General features: G+C 44.0%; 1 protein-coding gene across 1 annotated transcript in view; it reads right to left on the reverse strand.

Annotated features, from left to right (window-relative positions):
* Positions 1-24,016, reverse strand: part of ASTN2 (astrotactin 2) — a 1,362,231-nt gene that overhangs the window by 885,121 nt on the left and 453,094 nt on the right. Inside the window, exon 7 of the mRNA XM_030207206.1 lies at positions 17,630-17,780. Coding sequence (XP_030063066.1) covers positions 17,630-17,780 — 151 coding nt within the window. The remainder of the gene's footprint in view (positions 1-17,629; positions 17,781-24,016) is intronic.

Raw genomic sequence — 24,016 nt, forward strand, 5'->3', positions numbered from 1 at the left:
GCCTTATATAGAATCTGGCCCTATATACCTTAAGACGACACAAAACTGCAATCTTTATATATAAAGAACCACAATTTTTAGCTTTTTACACCAGGGGCATCAAATTCTTATTCATCAAAGGTCACCATAAGGCTTGGTTTCCAGCACACTCAAAATAAAGTTTCATTCAGTTGCCTGTTTTACAATATAAAGTCTCAAAACAGCACTCAATCAATAATGCCATAAAGCAGTACAAATATCAAAAGTCTATCAATATACAAACAACATTAAAAATGTACAGGCAAATAGCCTATTATAGCATTGAATATGTAAAATTATTATATACTAGAGCCAACAACCCCATATTCATTGCAGGTCTCATGAAATCCAGGTCTGTTGATATCCCTGTATTACATAGAGTCTCAGCCTTCACTCAGCTATGACCCAACATGTTTTATAAAGAACAGCATGCAGTCATCTCTGCAATGAAGGCATTTATAGTGCAAAAAAGCTATAATCATTAGCGGGTCTCTCTTTAAATAAGATAGACATATACTGAAAGGATTAATGGCTTAACTGATTCATTATGGGATTGATTAGATAAGCTCTTTGAAGCAGAGATAATCTCGTGTGTATATGTACAGCACCACACATATCTAGAAGCTTTATAGAAAATTAACACTAATATATGCATATGTACCAAAACTGCTACTGCATTTTACCCCAACCACTCTTGCCCCTTCTCCCTTTTCCACCTCAGATGAATTAAGATGAAATGTTTGCAGTGTAATAGGCCAAAGCTCATAACCAAACGTGGGCGCTAAAGTCATTTAGTGCCGAACTAGAACCCATATTAGTGAGCGCAGAATGCTCAGAGGCTCTAGCATGAAGACAACAAGCGTGCCAAGGATTAGCAAAATACGCCAAATCGCATTTGCCCTAATAGTCTAATAAGATCCGCACCCAAACATTTCAAAACAGACCTCACAAACCACGTAAATTACAGGCTTCAAAATGGACTCTTTCCCACGGATAAAGGAAACATCCTACTTACTCCGCTACCAAAAGATGCTAAGAAAAGCACAATGGACCTAACCAACTATCGCCCAGTAGCATCTATTCCACTTATAACTAAACTTATGGAAGACATAGTGATGAAACAACTTACTGAATACCTAAATAAACACTCAATTTTGCACGAATCTCAATCAGGATTTCGGTCAAATCACAACACCAAAACTGTTCTAGTGTCCGCAATGAATTCATTTAAACAAGCAATTGCAACTGGTAACAACATACTCCTCCTACAATTCGACATGTCCAGTGCCTTTGACATGGTTAATCATGAAATAATATTACATATACTAGAATACTTCGGAATAGGAGGCACAGTTCTCAAATGGTTCAAAGGATTCCTGACCACAAGATCATACCAAGTAACAACGAACGCGGACAGATCACCCCGTGGATACCTGAATGTGGAGTCCCCCAAGGATCCCTCTCTCGCCAACCTTATTCAACCTGTTGATGATACCATTAGCCAAACTGCTAGCCAATCAAAACCTCAACCCCTACATATATGCAGATGACGTCACAATCTACATCCCGTTCAAACATGATCTAAATGAAATCACAAACGAGATCAACCAAAGCCTCCAAATAATGCACACCTGGGCAGATGCATTCCAACTGAAACTTAATGCAGAAAAAACACAATGTCTTGTACTCACCTCACAACATAACACAAAACACTTCTCCACCATAATCACACCATACTGTTCTCTTCCTGTCTTACAAAGCTTGAAAATTCTTGGAGTCACCATTGATCGAAACCTCACTCTCGATGCCCACGTGAAAAACACGACGAAAAGGATGTTCTACTCCATGTGGAAACTTAAAAGAGTAAAACCTTTCTTCCCGAGATACATCTTCCGTACCCTGGTATAATCAATGGTAATAAGTCATCTGGACTACTGCAACGCACTATACGCGGGCTGCAAAGAACAGACTATCAAAAAACTACAAACTGCCCAGAATACCGCCGCCAGACTCATATTTGGAAAAACTAAATATGAAAGTGCAAAACCCTTAAGAGAGAAGCTCCACTGGCTCCCACTTAGAGAACGCATTACGTTCAAGATCTGCATGATTGTACACAAAATCATTTACGCAGACGCCCCAATCTACATGCTAAACCTTGTGGACCTACCTCCAAGAAACACCACAAGATCATCCCGCAAAATTTCGAACCTACACTTCCCCAGTTGTAAAGGACTGAAATACAAGCGATGCATGCTACTACCTTCTCATATATAAGCACACAATTATGGAATGCATTGCCTACAGACCTGAGAATATTCGACAAAACAACTATCTTTCGCAAATCTCTGAAGACATATCTCTTCAACAAGGCATACAATGAGAACGATAGGCCACACTAATCCACCTTACAACCCCCACTCAGTTAAGAAAGCCCACCTACTATAATTACCCTAATCATTCCCTTCCTTTCTCTTTCTTCCCTTAATTAATCTCTGCACAATACTAATGTATCTGTTATCCTGTAATGACAATGTTAACAAAACTATGTAAGCCACACTGAGCCTGCAAATAGGTGGGAAAATGTGGGATCCAAATGCAAATAAATAAATAGATAAATAAATAAAATTAGCGCAAATAGTTTGCTAATGCAGTCAAACCAATGTTAATGAGGACATTTCCTATTCCTGCCCAATGCTCAGAGAACAGTGTACACAACAAAGCTGTTTTACCGCTGATAAAATAATGCCAGCTTGGAGCAGGCATTAGGGTATTCTCATGATTCTCTCTTAAATCTTACAGTTTTATTTAATTTGGAATAGCAGAAGGAAGCCTGTGCTAAGCCCCTAAGCGCTGGTAGTGAGGAAAACAAATTTGTGCGAGTCAGAGCAAACCCAAAAGTGAAAAACACATCGGCGCCTGTTTCCTAGCGTTTAAATATTAATGTTCCTAAGTTTTTTTTTTTAAATTGAAACCACTTATATTTACAGACACAGAAAACAGATGCCAATGTGTGCTACACTTTTGGGTTTGCCATGCGCATGTACACAGAAGCTGAGCTTACTGCAAAACTCTTCTGCACATTGCCAAGCATGTTTCCCCTTGCATTCACTTTTACAGCACACATATAATTTGAATACCATTTCCTTGAGCATTGGCGAGCTAGGTTCCTGCGCTGTCGGCTTACCACAGAAGTTCTGAGCATTGGCCTGTAGAAAAGAACTGTAGGGAGGGGCCAAGGCCCCCCCCCCCCCATTTTCTTAGAAAAAGAGAAAAATGAAGGCAGATTTTAAAAAAACATATGGCCTATCCAGTCTGCCCATCCCTTCCATCTACTATCCCTTGACTTTAAAAGCACAGTTCAGCCAGGACACTGTACTAAAAATAATAAAACAAATAGCGTTCCATTAAAAAAAAAAAGTAAGGAATTAATTACCTTCTTGTTTCCTCTAAAAGCACAGCCTTACATTTTATATTTACAGTAATACCTTACAAAGAGATATCAAGTGCTTCACAGTAGACAGAGTGAAATGTCAAACGTCATAACAGCAAACGGAAAAACAGCAACTTAAAACACCTGTCACATTGTGCAATACACAAGAAAATAAAACAAATGCAGTTCAGGTTGCATGCTGTGAGCAAACAGCTACACAGAGGAAAACCTTGGCTGTATGGTAGAAGGTACGTTAGGCAGCTGTAGTGATAATGTTTCATGTCCATGCTTTGTATTCTACAAGTGCCTGATTTTCCCAGATAGGAAACCTACATAGACCCTGCCTTGTGGTCTTGACTTGGTCTAGCATCAGAGTACAGTTGATAGATAAATCCCTATTACCTGTCCATATGTAATACTGGTATCAGAATCGAGGAAAATCTATGGCAGGGACATTCAACTTTTAGCATATTGAATCTCTCTCCTCCTCCTCCTCCAAGCTTCACATAAAATGTTTATGTTTATTGTCATTTGTTTTACTGCCTTTTACCCCCAGCAACAGAATGGAGTAGTGTATAATCGAAAATAAGATGTGAGAAAGGAAGGAACTGCGTCAAAATATATGACAGTGGAAAGAAGATGACGACAGACAGAGAAGTCAAAGTAGGGAGGTAGTAGGTCACAACCAAGGTAGGAGATACAAAATGCAGAGCAGACTGGGCAGACCAGCATTTGAAAACTTGGTAAGCAGATAGTTAAGCAGATGGTAGTCTCTATGACTAAGCTGCACACGTGAGAAAGGTGACTATAAAGAGAGTTCTGCCTACAATGAAAGAGCATGCAAGTTCCAAAGGGCTGGGACAATAAAGAAAAAGAATTATGTCTAGATGATTCAAGCTGGGAATATGAACCAGCCGGCATTGGTAGAAAATCATGTAAAGATCAAAGTAATTGGGCAGGAAAATGAAAAATGACTGCAGAGGAAAAGTACAATGGTATACCAGAAAAATTAAAAAGGAAAGTTAGTTCTCTGTACACAAGTTGTGAACAACTTATAATGGCTGCCACTTACGTGAGTTCCTTGGCAAACATTTAGTGGGATGACCTGCAGTTGCCTTCCCCAGTCATTTTTATCCCCAGATACTCATTTACTGACTGAACATGGATGGATGGCTCAGTTGACCAGAGGCCCAGTGTGGGATTTACATTTAGGTTGTAGGCACATTATGCAGATGACCTACTGATTACACCACAAGGCCTGTTATACCAGAGCACAGTACCTTTATTAGTAAAATTCCAGTATCTGCAACCCTATAAAGTATTACTTACTAAAGGTATAACACTATTTAGATACAAAAACCTCTAGCTTCTCTTTGACTGACTTCTACTTTGCCAATGGACTAGATGGCCTTCTTCATTCATAGATGATAGTGGGGATGGTGTTATAGATGTAGACATTTTCGATTCCTCTGCTTTAGAAGAATTTTATAGAATTTCTTTTGGTGCTGATTCCCGCACCCTAACTTTGGGCACCAGACATCTGTCTGCTGATACCTGAAATAAATGGTGGCACCCACGTTGGGCATGCTGACCCATAATTCTGTAACAACACGTGTATCTTTTTGAAATGCCCCTGACACACCTATGTACTTCCCATGGCCATGCCCCCTTTTGAGTTGCATAATATGGAATTTGGGTGCCAAGCATTACAGAACAGTGCGCAGCCAGATGCAAGCACAAATCTTAATTAGTGCAAATTAACATCAATACTTGGCTGTTAGCAGGAAATTATGCTCATTAACAGCTCATTCGCCATTAAGTTGTGCATGCATCTTGGGATCATGCCCAAATTTAGGTACCCAAATTTGGGCACCAAATGTAGAATCCAGGGGATAGTGCATGCTCTTTCCTGTTAGCACATGCAATAGTTCGTACATGCATGCCTTATTGAGAAAGAGTGTACACTATCATAGTACACACTACGAAAACTGTGTGCTCTAGGCCAGATTCTGTAAATAGCATCTACAAAATAGACACATCCAAAAATAACGCTTAGCGTTATTCTATAAACTGCACCTAAAGTTAGACATGATTTATAGAATAGTGCATAGGGCTGGGGAATGCGCCTACATTTAGGCGTGGCCATTTACGCCACTGAAAACCTGGTGCAAACTTCTGCGCCTAAATTAGGTGTGCTTCCCCCGAATTCTATAACCACGCATGTACATTTAAGGAACGCCCCAACACGTCCACACTCCTCCCATACCCACACCCCCTTTTCAACTACACACGCTAGAATTTACATACGCCTCTTTTAGAATATGCCTAAAAAGATGTTCATGTAAATTCCAATTACTGCCAACTACTGCTGATAATTATCATCCAATTATCACTGCTGATTGGCTTGTTACTCAATTAACTTACACACATAAATTGGGTGCACACCCAATTTAACACATACAACTTACTATGCCTTATATAGAATCTGGGGATATGTGTGCATATTGCACATTTTTAACCAAAAAGAAAAACACATAAACAATTTTCTGGATGCCCTTCCCCAAAGTCTACATAAACTGGACATCCATCTGAGATTTATGATAAACCTAAGAATTTCAAAGAGAGAAAAGCAATAGAAGATGCTCTTATATATGTCCTAAGGTGATTTCATTTTATTGTATTGTGCTCCTTTTAAATTTTTAATTGTATATTTTGTGTGTAATGTAAGTTGTAATACTGCTTAGTTTTATTTCATTGTTTGCCAGCTAGACCTTTGTTCAAGGATAGGAGACTTAAGTGGTAAATAAACACACAGATTTTTCTGTTCAGTTTCAACTAGATGGATTCTGGTTATATACTAAGGATTCTGTTTAGATCCACAGAAATTAATCTTTTTCATCAAGCTGAAGGTCGCTAAACTCGAGAGGTTTCCTGAACATGTATCACTTGGTATTTTGAAAGATGCTTCAATAAAAAGAAATGCATTTCATGTCAGCACATGCTGTCCACAAAATCTATTTAAAAAGCACACAAATATAACTTAGAAAAGTTATATAAAATGATTGGAGTTATTCTGATGAAAAGCCTAAGCAAACAAGTTTACATAGCACAAAAACATGACATATAAAATCACAATTCAAAAAGATATAGTGAAAAGAAGGTTTTCATAAATTGATAATACATATTCCAAGAGGGACAATCCTTGATGTTATATATAATCACGTACCTCATCCCTCTTCTCCAAAAAACACAACATTTTAAACCACGTACAACAAATGCACATATCCACAGTCATTTATAAACTCAGAATTGCCAGTATTCTAATTTGAAAGCTTTACATAATTGCATATCTTTGAGTAAACTTTTTATTTTGTGCAGTTTGTTAACTTGTTCTTTGATAATTGCAGGGGTATTGGGGGCAGGGGTGATAACTTAAATTGGAGTAATAATATAAAGAAAGTCTGTCTTCATGCTTGGCTATCTGTATTGCTTAGTAAGCCTTACAGTTACGTTGTGCCTAAGATTGTTTGCTGTTACCAATGGAGTGGGTTGTACCTTCTTGTTAGCATTTTCTCTTTTATATCTTTTCTTGACTGAATGAAGAACTTGTTAATTTTTTTTTTTTTAAATAGGCAAATCATGAAGCACAAAAAAATATTTCAGCTGAACTGGAAGCAAGCTTCATGTATTTTTGACATAGCACCATGTTTCGCCATCATGGCTACTTCAGCAGGAACATCATTCTTCTGTAATATGGGTGTGTATAATGCTATGTATGATATCTGAAAAATGATGTTCCTGTTGAAGCAGCCATAATGGTGAAACACAGTGGTAAGTGCTTCAATAGAACGGAAGAAACAAGTTCCCCCTCCGCTGGATGACGGTGTCAAAGGGGCGATCAAGGAAGACAAAGAAATAGCAGAAAAACTAAATGAGTTCTTTGCTTTGGTCTTCACCGAGGAAGATTTGGGTGGGATACCAATGCCGGACAGGGTATTTGAAGCTGAAGAGTCGGAAAAATTTATTGAAATATCTGTAAATCTGGAAGACGTAATGGAGCAGTTCTGCAAACTGAAGAGTAGCAAATCTTCTGGACTGGATGGTATTCACCCTAGGGTACTGATAGAACTAAAAACTGAGCTGGCAGAGCTACTGTTATTGATTTGTAATTTATCCTTAAAATTGAGCGTGCTACCGGAAGATTGGAGGGTGGCCAGTGTAACACCGATATTTAAAAAAAGTTTCCAGAAGAGACCTGGGAAATTATAGACCGGTGAATCTGACGTCGGTGCCGGGCAAAATGGTAGACACTATAATCAAGAACAAAATTACAGAGCACATTCAAAAGCATGGATTAATGGGACAAAGTCAACGTGGATTTAGTGAAGGGAAGTCTTGCCTCACCAATCTGCTGCATTTCTTTGAAGGGGTAAACAAACATGTGGACAAAGGTGAGCCGGTTGATATTGTGTATCTAGATTTTCAGAAGGCGCTTGATAAGGTCCCTCATGAAAGACTACAGAGGAAATTAGAGGGTCATGGGATCGGAGGTAGTGTCTTACTGTGGATTAAAAACTGGTTAAAAGATAGGAAACAGAGAGTAGGATTAAAAGGTCAATATTCGCAATGGAGAAGGGTAGTTAGCGGGGTCCCTTAGGGATCGGTGCTGGGACCTCTGCTTTTTAACATATTCATAAATGACCTAGAGATGGGGGTAACTAGTGAGGTAATCAAATTTGCCGATGACACAAAGTTATTCAAAGTAGTCAAATCGCAGGAAGATTGTGAAAAACTACAAGAGGACCTTACGAGACTGGGAGACTGGGCGTCTAAATGGCAGATGACATTTAATGTGAACAAGTGCAAAGTGATGCATGTGGGAAAGAGGAACCCAAACTATAACTACGTCATGCAAGGTTCAGCGTTGGGAGTCACGGACCGAAAAAGGGATCTAGGTGTCGTCATTGATGATACGTTGAAAACTTCTGCTCAATGTGCTGCTGCAGCTAGGAAAGCAAATAGAATGTTGGGTATCATTAGGAAAGGGATAGAAAACAAAAATAAGGATATTATTCTGCGGTTGTATCGCTCCATGGTGCGACCGCACCTCAAGTATTGTGTTCAATTCTGGTTGCCGCACCTCAAAAAAGACATAGTTGAATTGGAAAAGGTGCAGAGAAGGGCGACAAAGATGATACAGCGGACGGGACGACTTCCCTATCCGGATAGGCTAAAGAGGCTGGGGCTCTTCAGCTTGGAGAAAAAGCGGCTGAGGGGAGATATGATAGAGGTCTATAAAATAATGAGTGGAATGGAATGGGTCAATGTGGAGCGTCTGTTTACGCTTTCCAAAAATACTAGGACAAGGGGGCATGCGATGAAGCTGCAGTGTGGTAAATTTAAAACGAATCAGAGGAAATTCTTCTTCACTCAATGCGTAGTTAAACTCTGGAATTCACTGCTGGAAAAGGTGGTTAAGGCAGTTACCTTAGCGGACTTCAAAAAATGGTTGGACGGCTTTCTGGAGAAAAAGCCATAGGATGTTATTGAATGGACTAGGGAATAATACAGTATTTCTAGGATGGGTGGGACAAATTGCTTGTTCTTTTGGTCGCTGTCGGTGACAGGGTGCTGGACTCGATGGACCCTTGGTCTGTCCCAGCATGGCGATGCTTATGTACTTATGTACTCCTTCTAATCGTTCATTTAGTCTGCTCTCCTGCTATTACCCTCCTATTTTTGTAGCTCCGCAACTTAACTGGCTGTAATCGGGTAGCACCGTACACTGCCTAGTTACTGCCGGTGCCTAGTTACTCAATGGGTGGTGGTGAGGCCTCCCACCCTCCAAGATGGCAGCATGGTAAGTGTTCACTTACCACACAGCCATTTCTTTTCCTAAAAAAAGACAGCCTTTTACCCACTGCGGTAACAGAGGACCTCAGCGCACGTGAAAAACATGCACTGATGCTAGAGCAGGTCTCCTTTTACCACAGCTTAGTAAAAGGACCCCTAAAGGATTTAAAGGTACTGGGTCGGGGGGGGGGGGGATTGGGGGCCAGGGGAGTGATCATCTGGGAGTGGTAGAGAGAGATGCTGGGTGGGGTGGCAGAGGGGGCCTGCTCAAAATTAGGTTTCTGGCTACGCCCCTGGACTGAGGCTAAGAACAAGAGCAAATATCCCTTTCTTAATCTTTTCTGCAGAAATTTTGGTTTGTGAAGGAAAAGTCAGTTCAGGGAGTTTGGTTAACTAGTTAAAATTAAAGCATAAGTTTTGTTTTTATGTTGCTTTTGTATGTTGGTGTAAGGTGGATGGTAGACAGTATTCGTTTTACTTCCTATGATTACAGTTCAGTTTATACATTAACAGGAGATAGATAAATAAATAAATAAATAAATAAATAAATAAAAAGTGATGCCATTCTGGTGAGTGAAAAGAATTTACAATTTCCCTTGCATTCAGTATGCTGCAAAAAGACAGGGTTTCTGCCAGGTACTTGTGACCTGGCTTGGCCACTGTTTAGAAAACAGAATACTAGGCTAGATGGACCATTGGTCTGACCCAGTATGGCTACTCTTATGTTCTTATATTATTATGACAATTGTCAATTGCTATCTTAGCTCATCTTTATTATTAATATTATTTTGAAAACACAAAGTAAAATAAAAATTTAAAAATTTGTTTCACCATCTTTCCTCTTGCATAATCCAACAGTGAGAGATAGCACTTGCCAAGGTGGAATAGTAAGATAAAGGACTCAAAATCAGAAGGTCGGTCCCCCTCTCCCAATCAAATTTTATATAGGAAACATACAATATAGCTGCAAATGGTCCACTTTGTCAGCACCACTCACTTAATAACATTCTGAGGAATCAGTAGGTGCCCAAATATATATCTGAAAACAGTCCCAGAGGCAATGGTGCTTTCCTCCGATCTTTCTAAACCACCTTAGATAAACATGTTTAATAAATAAAGAGGCATTTAACTTTTGCCCTTTTTACAGAATGTGTTCAAACTAATGCTACAGCCTGCGCGGTGGGGAGCCTCATCTAATTTCTATGCTGCCTGATAGAAAATGAAATATATTTATGGCACTCAACATTAAATAATGCTGAGCAGAGTGTGGGAATTGGGTAAATGCATCACTATAGTAGGATAAGCACTTGGCTTCATGTTATGGCACATAAGTGAACCAGTGATGGTTTTTGTCAATTATTTTTTTCCAATGCATTTCATAGTGGGAGCTGTCAGAATTAGACCAGGCAGGAGATTGCAGAAATCATAAATGCTTACCTTGCCTTTACAGTCCAGATTTAGAAGGACATGGCAGTAAGATTGGCACAGTTATCTCCAGACAGAGGCCCATGGGACCTGTGCCATGCAACTTATCCATTAGAAAGGCACAAGTTTGAACTTGTGTTGGAAAATATTTTATTTAAAACTTTTGTTGACTGTAAGCCTGACCGAAGTCATCCCATGTGATTTCCAGAATAACATGCATAATTAAACAAATATGTTGACAAGCAATGCAATTTTATCTTACTTTTAAAATTATTAGAAAGCATCATCAAAAAAAGAAAAAGTCTATTTTATATAGTTTAAAATCACACTTCATCCTCATATGTAAAGACAGCTAATGCATAGTCAAAGTGCAGCCACTGAAAAGGCAGAAGGAGTTTGAGTAGGTTTTGCAAATGTAGCAGCCTGAGGAGTTCAGCAGTGAGGACCATTTGACTGAATTCTCAGTGCTTCTATCATAGTCTACCAATAGGATAAAACCCTGTGACTAATCTCCCTTGTAGGTAGGATAAAACCCTCTGGTCAGTGGAGTGCTGGAAACTTTTTAACAACACGCTCTTTCTCCCGGCATAGCCAGCTGTACAATGTGTGTGTGGGTGGGGGGGGGGGGGGGGGGGAGACCAAGGTGGATTGGAGGGCAACACACTCTTCACTCTCCCTTCCGCCCCCCCATGCGAGCATGCAAGGCATACCTATGCTGGCAGGGATGCCAACTATCTTTCTCTTTTGATCTAGGCACAGGAAAAAAAAAAGATTTTAAATGCTCCCAGGTTTCAACCTAATTCATGTTTAATGTGGGAATATAAATGTCATAAATAACTTAAAGTAAGTAAATAAATAGACAGAAATTCTGGATGTTGAGCACTTGATTCTCATAATATGATATCTGTTTTAGTGGCTCTTTCCAGGAGAAAACAAAAATCTCTGCATGAATACAACACATGCTACAGTATCCCTATAAGCAGCCCCTCCTCTAAATGACACACTAATTACGATTTATAACAATTTACTACTCTACCTATGAAAAGCTGGCATGTTTGAACATATAAGCGAGATTAAATAAATATGCTACCAACATTAAAGAACGACAACATGGATGCAGCAGCTCAAAGGACTGTTTGCTTTGTTTGAGACGATGGCTGCGCGGGGTAGGGGAAAGAGACAAACCTCTGAGGAATCTTGACAATATGTCTTCTGTTCTCAATCTAACCTCTTTGAGCTGCAGCCCTGCATTCACTGTTGCTGGCTTCCTTTCTTCTCCCGGGCCGGTACTTTGGTGGCCTGAAGCAAGAACCTTGAGCTGCGATCCTCATGCTTGCGGCAGGCAAAACAAAAAAAAAACCAATATGAAACCGTGCGCGGGGTCGTAGCCCTGCACGCGCTGTTGCCAGCTTCCTTCCTCTTCCCTCCCCTCAGGATGTAACTTCCTGTTTTGGAGAGGGAGGAGGCAGGGAGACAGCAGCGGCACATGCAGGGCTACGACCCCACGCACAATTTCATGTTCTTTTTTGTTTTGCTGCAAGGGTCAGACTCGGAGTGAGATGTCCAGCCACAGGGCAGCTGGAGCTGATGCTGCCAGGAAGGGACCTGAGCCACCCCAGCCCAAATTTTGGGAGCCAGTTGTTAAAGTTTAACAAAATTCTTCAAAAAATAACAAACGGCTCTGGCGAGCCGGTGCGAGCCAGCTCCAGCACACCACTGCCTCTGGCTAACTTTCCTTGTAAGTAGGCAGACTAGCATCCTACAGGTGAACTTTCTGACTTTCCAGAGAAAACTGGAAATTGCAGGAAAGTGGTAGAAACAAAAGTTTTACACTTCCTGTCCCTTGATCTTCAATCTGCTAGGGAGAGCCTTCCAGCCAAGCCTCATCAATGTAGGCCTCAGAAATATTGAACCTTTTCTGTGCCGCCCAGACCAATAGGCATTAAGAGTGATACTGAAGTACAGGAAACAGAACCTATAAAGTTGCTAACCTCTGTTTGGATGTGTGAAGTTGATGGCCCCTTTGATTTTCCTCTACTCACAGACAGGAGAACAGAGAATTATTATTAACAACAAAGAAGCACCTTGGCCACAACTTTTGTGATTCAGGAACATCTTAAGGCTGAAGAATAGCATCATTCCTTATTAGCTTGGCAGGAAACCTAAAGGGTTCCGGTACATCTAATAGGATCCCAATTAGGATTACCATATTTGCTCTAAGAAAAAAGAGGATACAAAACATCACCCCGCCCTGCCCCTGTCACACCCCGCCCCCCCCCCCCCCCCCCGTCACACACCCCCCGCCTCCTGTCACTTAACCCCCCTCAAGAAAGCCAAATTCCCTCTCTCCCCCCCACCGTGTATATCTCCTCCCCAATTTTCAGCCTCCCTCCACTCACATAAATCCAGTCCAGGACCATTCACTACCCTTCCCCTCCCCTCCTGTACCTTATTGTATTGCCCTTGTGGTCTAGTGTCCTCCTCGGGACAGGAAAGAGCACCCTCTTTCCTGTCTGGCATGGCTGTAGACCTGTCTTGCTCCTGGCACCACTTCAAAATGACTGCAAGAGTTCAAGCAGTGACCATGCAAGACTTCTATGGAAGTCTCGCGAGGCTACCACTTGAACTCACGGCAGCCATATTGAAGCAGCACCAGGAGCAAGACAGGTCTGCAGCCACACCGGGCAGGAAAGAGGGGACTCTTTCCTGCCCTGAAGAGGCCACTAGACCACCAGGGCATGATACTAAGGTAAAGGAGGGGGAGGATAGGACACCCCCTGAGGCCCACCGCCGCCAGCCTGCCTGTTCGTCCACAAACCCAGACAACGGGCAGGCTGGCAAAACCCGCCCAGATGCCCCACAGTGTCTACCATGTAAAGGAAGTAGTTAAGCTCCACCCAGTGCATCCCAGGATGCACTGGGCAGGGTGCTGCCATTTTGAGGGGGTGCCCGGCAGGTCTCTCCTCCTTTCTTCAAGGTGGGGGGCACTGTTAGACCACCAGGGCTAGCTTTTGGTGGCGGGGGAGCTCTTCATCCTGGCTAAAAGTCCCACTGGACCACTTTTTTTTTGGGGGGGGGGGGGATGTGTATGGGGGTCTGGGGGACCTCCAGGCCTTTACATGTTTGGAGGGTAGGGGGTCTAGGGTCCACTGGACCACCAGGGCTTTGAACAGGTCCAGGCTTTTCTCCCAGAGGAGAAATCTTGACCTATCAAACCTGCGGGAAGATTGTGCCTGGACATACTCTTGAGCGCACGCCCACGCACAATCCTCCCCTTAATGCTACAAAAATCTCCTCATGATCAATGCTATGACTGCGCTAAAATTTGCAAGTCGTTAGAGTTGATCATTAGGGAGTTCATTCCCTGCGCTGTTCCGGTGGTATTTTTACGGTACTGTTCGGAACAGGCGCAGGGGTTTCTGATCTCAGACCTCTATGAGCTCAGAGTCCAGAGTCTCACAGCTGCCTGCAAACTGTGAGTGATATCAACATTAAAGTGAATTGATAATGCAATCTGCACCTGGCAGTAGGACAAGAAGAAGCTGATGTTTGACCTTGCCTTCCTAAGTTGTAAGATATAGGAGTTAAAGAGTACAGTATTGCTGATACAAAAGAGTGACGTCTGTAACAATATGTAAATCTTTTTTGCTACATATATGTTGCTGTTGCCACTGATGAAGTTATAACTGACGTTCAGATATTTTAGTAAAAATCATGATTCAGACCAACTTTATTGGGATTGACTGAGTTAATGAGTAGAGATTTTAAAGTCTGAACTGTTTTTCCAGTCCAACATTGGTTCATAAAAAAAAATAAATTCATTTATGTATCTGATTCCATGCCATGGGACGTGTTCTAGGCAGCCATCTAGGTGATAACTGGAACCTAGGGTCACACAACTTTTAGAAAGGGAGACTTCCAACATGCATGAGAAGTCTCAAACAAACAAACAAACAAACAAGATAATCTAAGTCACCCCGTAAGGCCTAAAGCCAACCAAAAAACTTCACTAATCAAGTGTTCAAAGAACTGTGTATATGCTGAACACTTGATTAGTGAAGTTTTTTGGTTTTTGGTATATATTTACTTCACTCCTCTTTATTAAAGTTTGTAATAAGCCTTAAAAGCCAACCAGCAGATTTTAAATTCAATATGCTACTCTATCTATAACTATTGTAGCACATAGACTTGAAAATTTTGGAAACAGATGGTTGGGCCATGAGCTTTTTAGTGGTAAGATCCAGTGCTCTCATTGTCTATGTCTTCAGAGGGGGCTCCACACCCTCCTGCCCTTAGATTTTCAAAAGGGGACCCCACACTTCCCAGGTGGCCCTGAATCTCCAGCATTTCCAGTGGCACCTCTGGCATCTCATTCCTATTGCTTTGCTGTTAGCATGAGCACACCTCAGAGTTTGTATCCACCCAAGAGGGGAACCAGATTACACCAAATATTTTTTTTTTTAAAGTCTGCAATAGGTCATCTCACTGTGCAATAAATGGAGAAATATGAAGTGGGGTTAAAACACAATGTCAGAGGAGGCTATCAGGGGCATTTTCGAAAGACGAAGCTGCACCCATCTTCCGCCAAAACATGGGAAATATGGGCGTCCTTCTCTTTAGGGTCGCCCAAATCAAATATTGAGCTGATTTGGGCATCTTCAACTGCAGTCTGTGTGCGGGGGATGACCAAAGTTCACGGGGGGCGTAGCGAAGGCGGACTGGGGCGAATGCTTAAGAGATCAGCGTCCCTCCGGCCGATAATGGAAAAAAGAAGGGTGTCCCCTCACGAGCATTTGTTGACTTTACCTTGGTCCATTTTTTCCCAAGACCAAGCCTCACAAGGTGCTCCGAACTGACCACTGGAGGGAATCAGGGAGTGACCTCCCCTTAACTCCCCCAGTGGTCACCAACCCCCTCCCACCCTAAAAAGAAATAATAATTTTTTGCCAGCCTATATGCCAGCCCTCAAATGTCCATACACCCAGCTCCATTACAGCAATATGCAGGTCCTGGAGCAGTTTTAGTGGGTGCAGTGCACTTCAGGCAGGCTGAGACCCAGGCCCATACCCCCCCTACCTGTTACACTTGTGCTGGTAAATGTGAGCCCTTCAAAACCACCACAACCCACTGTACCCACATGTAGGTGTCAACCCGTCACCCCTTAGGGCTATAGTAGTGGTATACAGTTGTGGGGAGTGGGTGTGGGGGGAGGTTTGGTGGGCTCAGCACCGAAGGTAAGGGAGCTATGCACCTGGGAGCATTTGTGAAGTCCACTGCAGTGCCCCTAGGGTGCCTGATTAGTGTCCTGGCATGTGAGGGGGACCAGTGCACTACGAATGCTGGCTCCTCCCATGACCAAATGCCTTGAATTTGGTTGTTTTTGAGATGGGCATCCTCGGTTTCCATTATCGCCGAAAACCGGGGACGACCATCTCTAAGGTCTACCTAAATGTTGAGATTTGGGCATCCCCGACCATATTATCAAAACAAAAGATAGACGCCCATCTTGTTTCGATAATAGCGGTTTCCCTGCCCCTTCACCGAGATGTCCTGAGAGATGGGCGCCCTTAGAGATGGTCGTCCCCGTTCGATTATGCCCCTCTATGAGTTTAAAGAATCAAAGTTAAAGTATCCTGCAAGTCAGTAGGATTGCACAGTTTTGAAATTGTACATTTAAGAATAAGGGAAAAAAAATCTCATGCATAATGAACTCATATATAAGTCAGTGGCAACAGAAATAAATATTGGCCTCAGAGAAAGCTCAAGAGTTTTTCCTTCCCTGCCCCCCCCCCCCCCCCCCCCCCCCCCCCCACACACACACACACACTTATCTGAAGTGTGGTTCTAATTAGGCTGGTAAGCAGACAGTGGATACAAAAAAGTCCTCTCTCAAGTGGTGTCTTCTGAAACAAGTTCTTTATTGCAAAACAATTAAAACAACGTTGTTTAATTGTTTGCAATAAGAACTTGTTTCAGAAGACACCACTTGAGAGAGGACTTGTTTGTATCCACTGTCTGCTTTGCTTCGTTGCTCTTTCGTGGAGAGAACACCTTCTGTGTGTGTTGGCGTGTCTAATTAGGCTGGTACCAGATCTAGTTCCTTTACCTCTTTCTCACTGCTTTTCATTGTTGTCTTAGGGTAGCTGCCTGAGGTGCCATGGGATGAGTTACACCACTAGCTGTGATCAATACTAGCTAAGGTTGCCAACTTGGAGGTTTTTGAATAGCCAGGCCGGCTACCAACAGACTCCTAAAAACAGCAATACAAAACCAATTTTTTGTCACAGCCCTCCGCTCTCACCCCTCCTGGGTCAAGCTAGCATCTCTGTCTCCCTCTCTCTCTCTCTCTCCCCACCCCTCATGTTCCGAAGTTCAGAGTTTCTCTGTCTCTCTCCCCACCCCCATGTGCAGACGTTCAGAGTTTCTCTCTCTCTCTCCCTCACCCTCCATGATTCCAGTGTCTCTCCCACATTTCTCATCCCCTTTCCCTGGGTCCTCCAAACGTGCCTTGATCACAGCTATGTACAGTTCCGGAAGCAATTAAAAGCATTTCTGTTTAAGGAGGTTTTTAATTTGGAGATGATTGGTTGAGGGATATTGAAAGTTGATTACTGGCTAGTTGGAGTCTTGAGAAGAGATTTTATGTTGTGATGTAAGTATTTTAATTAAGTAGTAGACTGTGAGCCACCTAGAATTTGTCATAGAGCAGTATGTAGACTGTGAAATAACTAAATAAATGAGGACCCTCTTCCACCATCTTGTTGCTCATTTGCCTCCCCTTACTTTACTCTATCACAGAACCATAACAAGTGGCAGGTAACCCAAAATGATGATCAGAGGGGAAAAAAACCAGACGCTCATAGGTGATTGCCAGGAGTCTTTCCCCTAGGGCATACATACCACACAACCTGTAGAATCAATCTTCCGGTCCGACACGCATTTGAAGTTGCGGGTGCAACCTCCGTTGTTGCGAGAGCAGTCCCGGACTGGCCCAAAGGAGGAGAGGAGGTCATCAATGGTTTCAAAGTAAGTCGATAGCATCGCTTCTTCCCTTAGAGAGAAAGGGGACAGTCAGTGGTAACCCATACTGATCTCCCAGTAAGGTTGGTAAGGGGGGGGGGGGAGAAGATAAGGAGAGATATGATACAGGCACCAGAAGTTGGAGGGGAAACAATTTTCTGATTCCTTCATCAAGTGTCAGTAAAAAGCACAAATAACAGAAAAGTCCTGTTCCTATCATTCTGTAGTGCAGGGGTTCTCAAGCCAGTCATGTTTTCAGGATACTCGTAATAAATATGCATGATATAGATTTGCAAACAATTTGAAGCACTGCCTGCAAAATTCTCTCATGCATATTCATTGTAGATATCTTGAACACCAGACTGGCTCGGTGTGTCCTGACAACTGGGTTAAGAACCTCTGCTGTAATGAATATAATATACATCTATTCCCTTCTGCAGAGATGGTCACTGCAGATTGTATCCCAGCAGCAAAAGCTTTAGAGCAAATGATGTTTCCCAGTTGATTACTCTCTCTCCAGAGCATCCTAATGATTTATGGTTCCAGTTTGCTTTCTCAGACATGCAAGGCCTGAAGGGGGAGGAAGCTCTCCATGGCCTCACTTTCTTAGATAAGAAACTCAGTTAAGCACCAATAAGCTACCGGTTATGTTATGGTCAGAAATTCTATTAGTCTGTTCAGCCACCGTGTCCTGACCCTGAGCTCCGCTTCCAAGCTTGTAATTCAGTCCTGGTGGGTAGCACAATTATCTACTGCAGTTCTTGCAGCCCATTGCTGCAGTCATGCTCCTGCAAGAGGCTGTATCACCAAGTACTTCCCTCTGGGTTATGCTGCGAATTCACCCTGAAGCTTACTTTGTGGTGAGCGTGAACCAGTGCTCAGAGAGGATTCTCCATGTGAGGTATTTGTCACATGGCTTTCTTTAGGCAGGAGAGAGGAACTGTCTGTGTGCACTGTGTCATTACTTTCAAAAACAAGGGGAGTCCACTCCAACTTACTAGAGTTGTGGCTCTGAGGGTTGGGGGGTGATGGTGTTAGTATAGATCCATTGAATAAATGAAGCAAAGATTAGGATCCCAATGATAAAAAAGGAGATATATAACAATGACATTTTCGCTATCCTTAAAATATATCCACTTGTAAAACCCTCCAGTTACTTTCCGATCTTTTTGTCCATAATATCACAAAACCTTGTTAGCATAAATGATTTTCTCCAGCAGGATTCAGTAAAAGTTACCCAAAGTTAGGAGCCGAAAAGATCTGTATCAAACTATTATTATGTAAACGGCGAATGCCCTTTGCAGAATACTAGCTTAGAGGCAGATGCACTAAAGCTAAATGAGCCTTTAATGACCCTCCAACGAGGAAAATTTGATCCGTTGCATGCATCAAGGGCTTTTACCGAGGAAGCCAGCAGCTAACGAAAACGGAATGGAGATGAGCAATTAGTGTGAAAACCCCATTGAAACGACATGCACTAACCTTTTCCGATTGCCTTTACGCAGGAAAAAGGCAGGAAATCTACGAGAGGTCTGGACCTCTCGTTAGGGACAGCTCTGTGCCAGGAAAAATCATTAAGTGAAAAAATAAACAAACTTTGAGCCAATCCCAGCGAATTAGCAGAGCTAAAAGCGCTGTGATTGGTCCAAAGGACGTCAGAAAACACATCAAATAAAAAAAATTAAAAAAGGATCGGGAGGGGGCAAGGGCGCTCATCAGGAGCGTCCTGTATGGACGGCCTTGCCCCCCCCCCGCTGCTCCCCACTTTCCGCCGCTCCCCCCCCCCCCGAAAAAGCAAAATGCTAGCTGCCCCGGTCCCCCTCCCTTCCTGTTCCTGTGTTCTGCAGAGCTAACTCCGCCTCCCATCATTCTTTCGCACCGTGCCCTGCCCCCGCTGCCCCCCCTGAGGTCGACTACGCTGCTCCCCCCCTCCACCGAGACCCCCCTCCCTATTAACGACCCGAGCAGCGCCTCTCACCTCTTTCAGAAGCGCTGCACGGACAGGAAGATCTATTGTGTTGGTTGTAGAGTCTCCATGACGTCTCTTCTTCCCTGGCCCAGGCCCCGCCTCCTTATGTCAGAAGGAGGCGGGGCCTAGGCCAGGGAAGAAGAGACGTCATGGAGACTCTACAACCAACACAATAGATCTTCCTGCCCGTGCAGCGCTTCTGAAAGAGGTGAGAGGCGCTGCTCGGGTCGTTAATAGGGAGGGGGGTCTCGGTGGAGGGGGGGAGCGGCGTAGTCGACCTCAGGGGGGGCAGCGGGGGTGGGGCACGGGGCGAAAGAATGACGGGAGGCGGAGTTAGCTCTGCAGAACACAGGAACAGGAAGGGAGGGGGACCGGGGCAGCTAGCATTTTGCTTTTTCGGGGGGGGGGGGAGCGGCGGAAAGTGGGGAGCAGCGGGGGGGGGGGCAAGGCCGTCCATACAGGACGCTCCTGATGAGCGCCCTTGCCCCTCCCGATCCTTTGTTTTTGGATTTTGCTGACCGGGTAGCCACGTGTATGTGTTGTGGCTTTTTTTTGTTTGTTTTACATTTGCAGCATGCGCAGAGCAGCCAGCAAAACGCTTGGCTGCTCTGCCCATGATTTAGGGGCCGATTACCGATGTGTATTGTGATTCTTTGATACATTGTACGTTTGAATACTGATCTGAGCATGTGTGACTTTTTTTTTTGGTGCATTCTTCGTTTTTTAAAAATCGTTAGGGACTTTAACGATTTTGATTTTTTTACGTTTGGTTGCTGCATCTGCCTCTATGTGCGGATCTCACATCTAACAATGGGCTCTGGACTTATGCCTGCTGAAATCTGGTGTAAAGCTGGTGCCCAACTCAGGCATGGTTATAACATTATTCTGTAACACTGTACCTAACTTCTGGGAATGCCCCTGATTAGTTCATACTCCTTCCACAGCTACACCCCCTTTTGAATTGTGCGCTATGAAAATTAAGGCGTGGATGTTATAAAATAGCAATGAGGGCAGATATGATGCAAATCCAAAATGCCAATTAACTCCAATTATTGATTGATGATGCATCATTAACTAATTAATTTGCATGCACATCTGCCCTAGGTGCCCAAATTTAGGTGATCTATATAGAATCCAGGGGTTAGTGTTAAGGTTGCCATGACAGAGTTGCTCCAGTCCAGAGTTTATCCCACTGCATGTAGGGACTCGTAGTCTTGTTTTTCTTATAGAATGCAATGGAAAAATCAGAACAACAAGTCTCTGCAAGCAATGGAGTAACTCTAGGACTGGATCAACTCTGTGGGGCAAAACTGATTCAGTAGGCGACCATATTTAGCATTAATTATGGTTCTCAACCTGACAAGTTAAGTTTTGAAGATATCCACAATTAATAGGCTCGAGATATTGCATATAATGGAGGCAGTACACACAAACCTCTCTTAAATTGGTAAGCGGTCTTGAACGCAAAAATTATAGGGACAGGCTTATGAACCTCAACATTTATATGCTGGAAGAGAGGAGGGAGAGAGGAGACATGATAGAGACGTTTAAATATCTCAAGGGCATTTATGCACAGGAAGAGAGCCTTTTTCAAATGAAGGAGAGCTCTGGAATAAGGGGGCATATGACAAGGTTAAGAGGGAATAGGCTTAGGAGTAACCTAAGGAAATATTATTTCACAGAAAGGGTGGTGGAGCAGGGGCGTAGCCACGGGTGGGCCTGGACGGGCCCAGGCCCACCCACTTGCCCTCCAGGCCCACCCATCCAAATCCTTCATCGTTGTTGCTGCCTTTTCTCCTGCTGCTTCCGGGAGGCAGCGATCAGCGTTACCTGTAGTGCCTGCCCTGAAATTATGCTTCTTTTCTCCCCAGGCTTCGCCACGCTCGTTTCTTCGCTCGTCGGCAGCGCTACGCTGCGCTGCTATTCAAACAGGCAGCTCCGCTCCTCTCTGCCACGTCCATCCGGCCCTCTGATGCACTTCCTGTTTAGTAGGGCCGGATGGACGCGGCAGAGAGGAGCGGAGCTGCCTGTTTGAATAGCAGCGCAGCGTAGCGCTGCCGACGAGCGAAGAAACGAGCGGGGCGAAGCCTGGGGAGAAAAGAAGCATAATTTTAGGGCAGGCACTACAGGTAACGCTGATCGCTGCCTCCCGGAAGCCGCGGGAGAAAAGGCAGCGACAGCGATGAAGGATTTGGATGGGTGGGCCTGGAGGGCAAGTGCTGGATTTGTGGTTTGTTGGCTGGGGGGGAAGGGATACTTTTGCCAGAGACAGTCAGACTTGTAGGAGGAAGGGGATTAGAGGGAACTGGGAAGGAAGAGAGCTGCTGGAGGTGGGAGGAAGGGGCTGGAGAGCTTCTGGAAGAGGGAGGGAAGGGAGAGAGCTGGTAGACATGGGAGGGAGAGGAGGAAGGGGTTGGAGAGCTGCTGGACAAGGGAGGAAGAGGAGGAAGGGACTGGAGGGAAGGGAGAGAGCTGCTGGACATGGGAGGAAGAGAAGGAGGGGACGATGGAAGGGAGAGAGCTGCTGAAGGAAGGGGAGGAGGGGACTGAATGGAAGGGAGAGAGCTGCTGGACATGGGAGGGAGAGGAGGAAGGGGCTGGAGAGCTGCTGGACAAGCTAGGAAGAGGAAGAAGGGACTGGTGGAAAGGGGGAGAGCTCCTGGACATGGGAGGAAGAGGAGGAGGGGACGACGGAAGGGAGAGAGCTGCTGAAGGAAGGGGAGGAGGGGACTGAATGGAAGGGAGAGAGCTGCTGGACATGGGAGGGAGAGGAGGAAGGGGTTGGAGAGCTGCTGGACAAGGGAGGAAGAGGAGGAAGGGACTGGAGGGAAGGGAAAGAGCTGCTGGATATGGGAGGAAGAGAAGGAGGGGACAATGGAAGGGAGAGAGCTGCTGAAGGAAGAGGAGGAGGGGATCTGGGTGGAAGGGAGAGAGCTGTTAGATGTGGGAGGAAGAGGAGGAGGGGATCTGGATGGAAGGGAGAGAGCTGCTGGACATGGGAGGAGAACTGGAGGGAAGGGAGAGAACTGCTGGTACAGCACAAGGAGGGAGGGAAGGGAAACAGAGATACCAGACCAAGGAGATGAAGGAAAAGGGAATATTAAACCTACAGCTTGAGGGAGGGAGGCAGGAAATCAAGCAACCAAACCAGATGCTGGAAAGAGGAGGGAGTGAGAAGGAGAGAAGCTGGATGGGGTAGGGTCAGAGAGGGTAGAAATATATTGGCACTGGGGACAAAGAGAGGGGAGAAGATGGACAGAGTAATATAGGGACACAGAGAAAAGGAGATACTAAACATGGAGGAAGATAGAGGTACAGAGATGGAAGAAGATGGAAGGATGGCAGAGAAAGAGGGAAAACAGATGGAAGGATGGCAGAGAAACAGGGAAAACGGATGGGTGGGGAGAGAGACACTGGATGGAAGGATGCAGAGAGAAAGGGGAGAGACTGGAAGGATGTGGAGAGAGAAGGGACACTGAACAGAAAAGGGTAGAGAGATAGACACTGGTTAGAAGGAGGGAGAGAGACATTAGATGGAAGGATCAGGAGAGAGGGTAGATGGGTAGAAGGATGGGGAGAGAAAGAGGGAAGACGCTGGATGGAAGGGTAGGGAGAAAGAGGTGACACTGGATGGAAGGATGCAGAAAGAAAGAGGGGAGACTATTGGAGGATGGGGAGAGAGAGGGGAGACACTGGAAGGATGGGGAGAGAAAGAGGAGAGCTGCTGCATGGAAAGGGGGAGTAGTGAAAGATTGGAGAATAAGAGGAAGGGGTATGGGGAGAACAAGGGTGAGAAAAAGATGAAAAGCCATAAGTAGATGAAGGAAATTAAAGAATGGATAGTAAGAATGAATTAAATCTGGACACAGAGAGAGGCAGAAAAATATTGAAGAAAGCAAAGAAAAAGGAGAGAAAAATGACAAATGGCCAGGAAACCCTGGCAGAAGAGTTAAACGAAAGAAAGCAGAATCTAGAGACACAATGAGACAAAGTAAATGGCCATACAACAAAGGTAAAGAAAATAATTTTATTTTTAATTTAGGATAAAGTAATATGGTGTTAATAAAGTTTCAGAGACCAATACTTCCTTCCTTAGGTCAGGAGAGGATACCGTAACAGCATTATACTGACCTGAGGCAGGAGGTTTTGGCCTCTGAAAGCTCACTGAAAAGGATTAGTAAATTGTCTGAAATCGGATGCACTGAAAAGCAGCACTTTACCCTGTGTGACAAATGCATCTGAGTGTGACTAAATTTTGCTGGGGGTGGGGGGGTACAGAGAAAATTTTGTGCCCACCC

The sequence above is a fragment of the Microcaecilia unicolor genome, chromosome 6 (assembly GCF_901765095.1).
Source record: "Microcaecilia unicolor chromosome 6, aMicUni1.1, whole genome shotgun sequence".
In the NCBI taxonomy this organism is placed as follows: domain Eukaryota; kingdom Metazoa; phylum Chordata; class Amphibia; order Gymnophiona; family Siphonopidae; genus Microcaecilia; species Microcaecilia unicolor.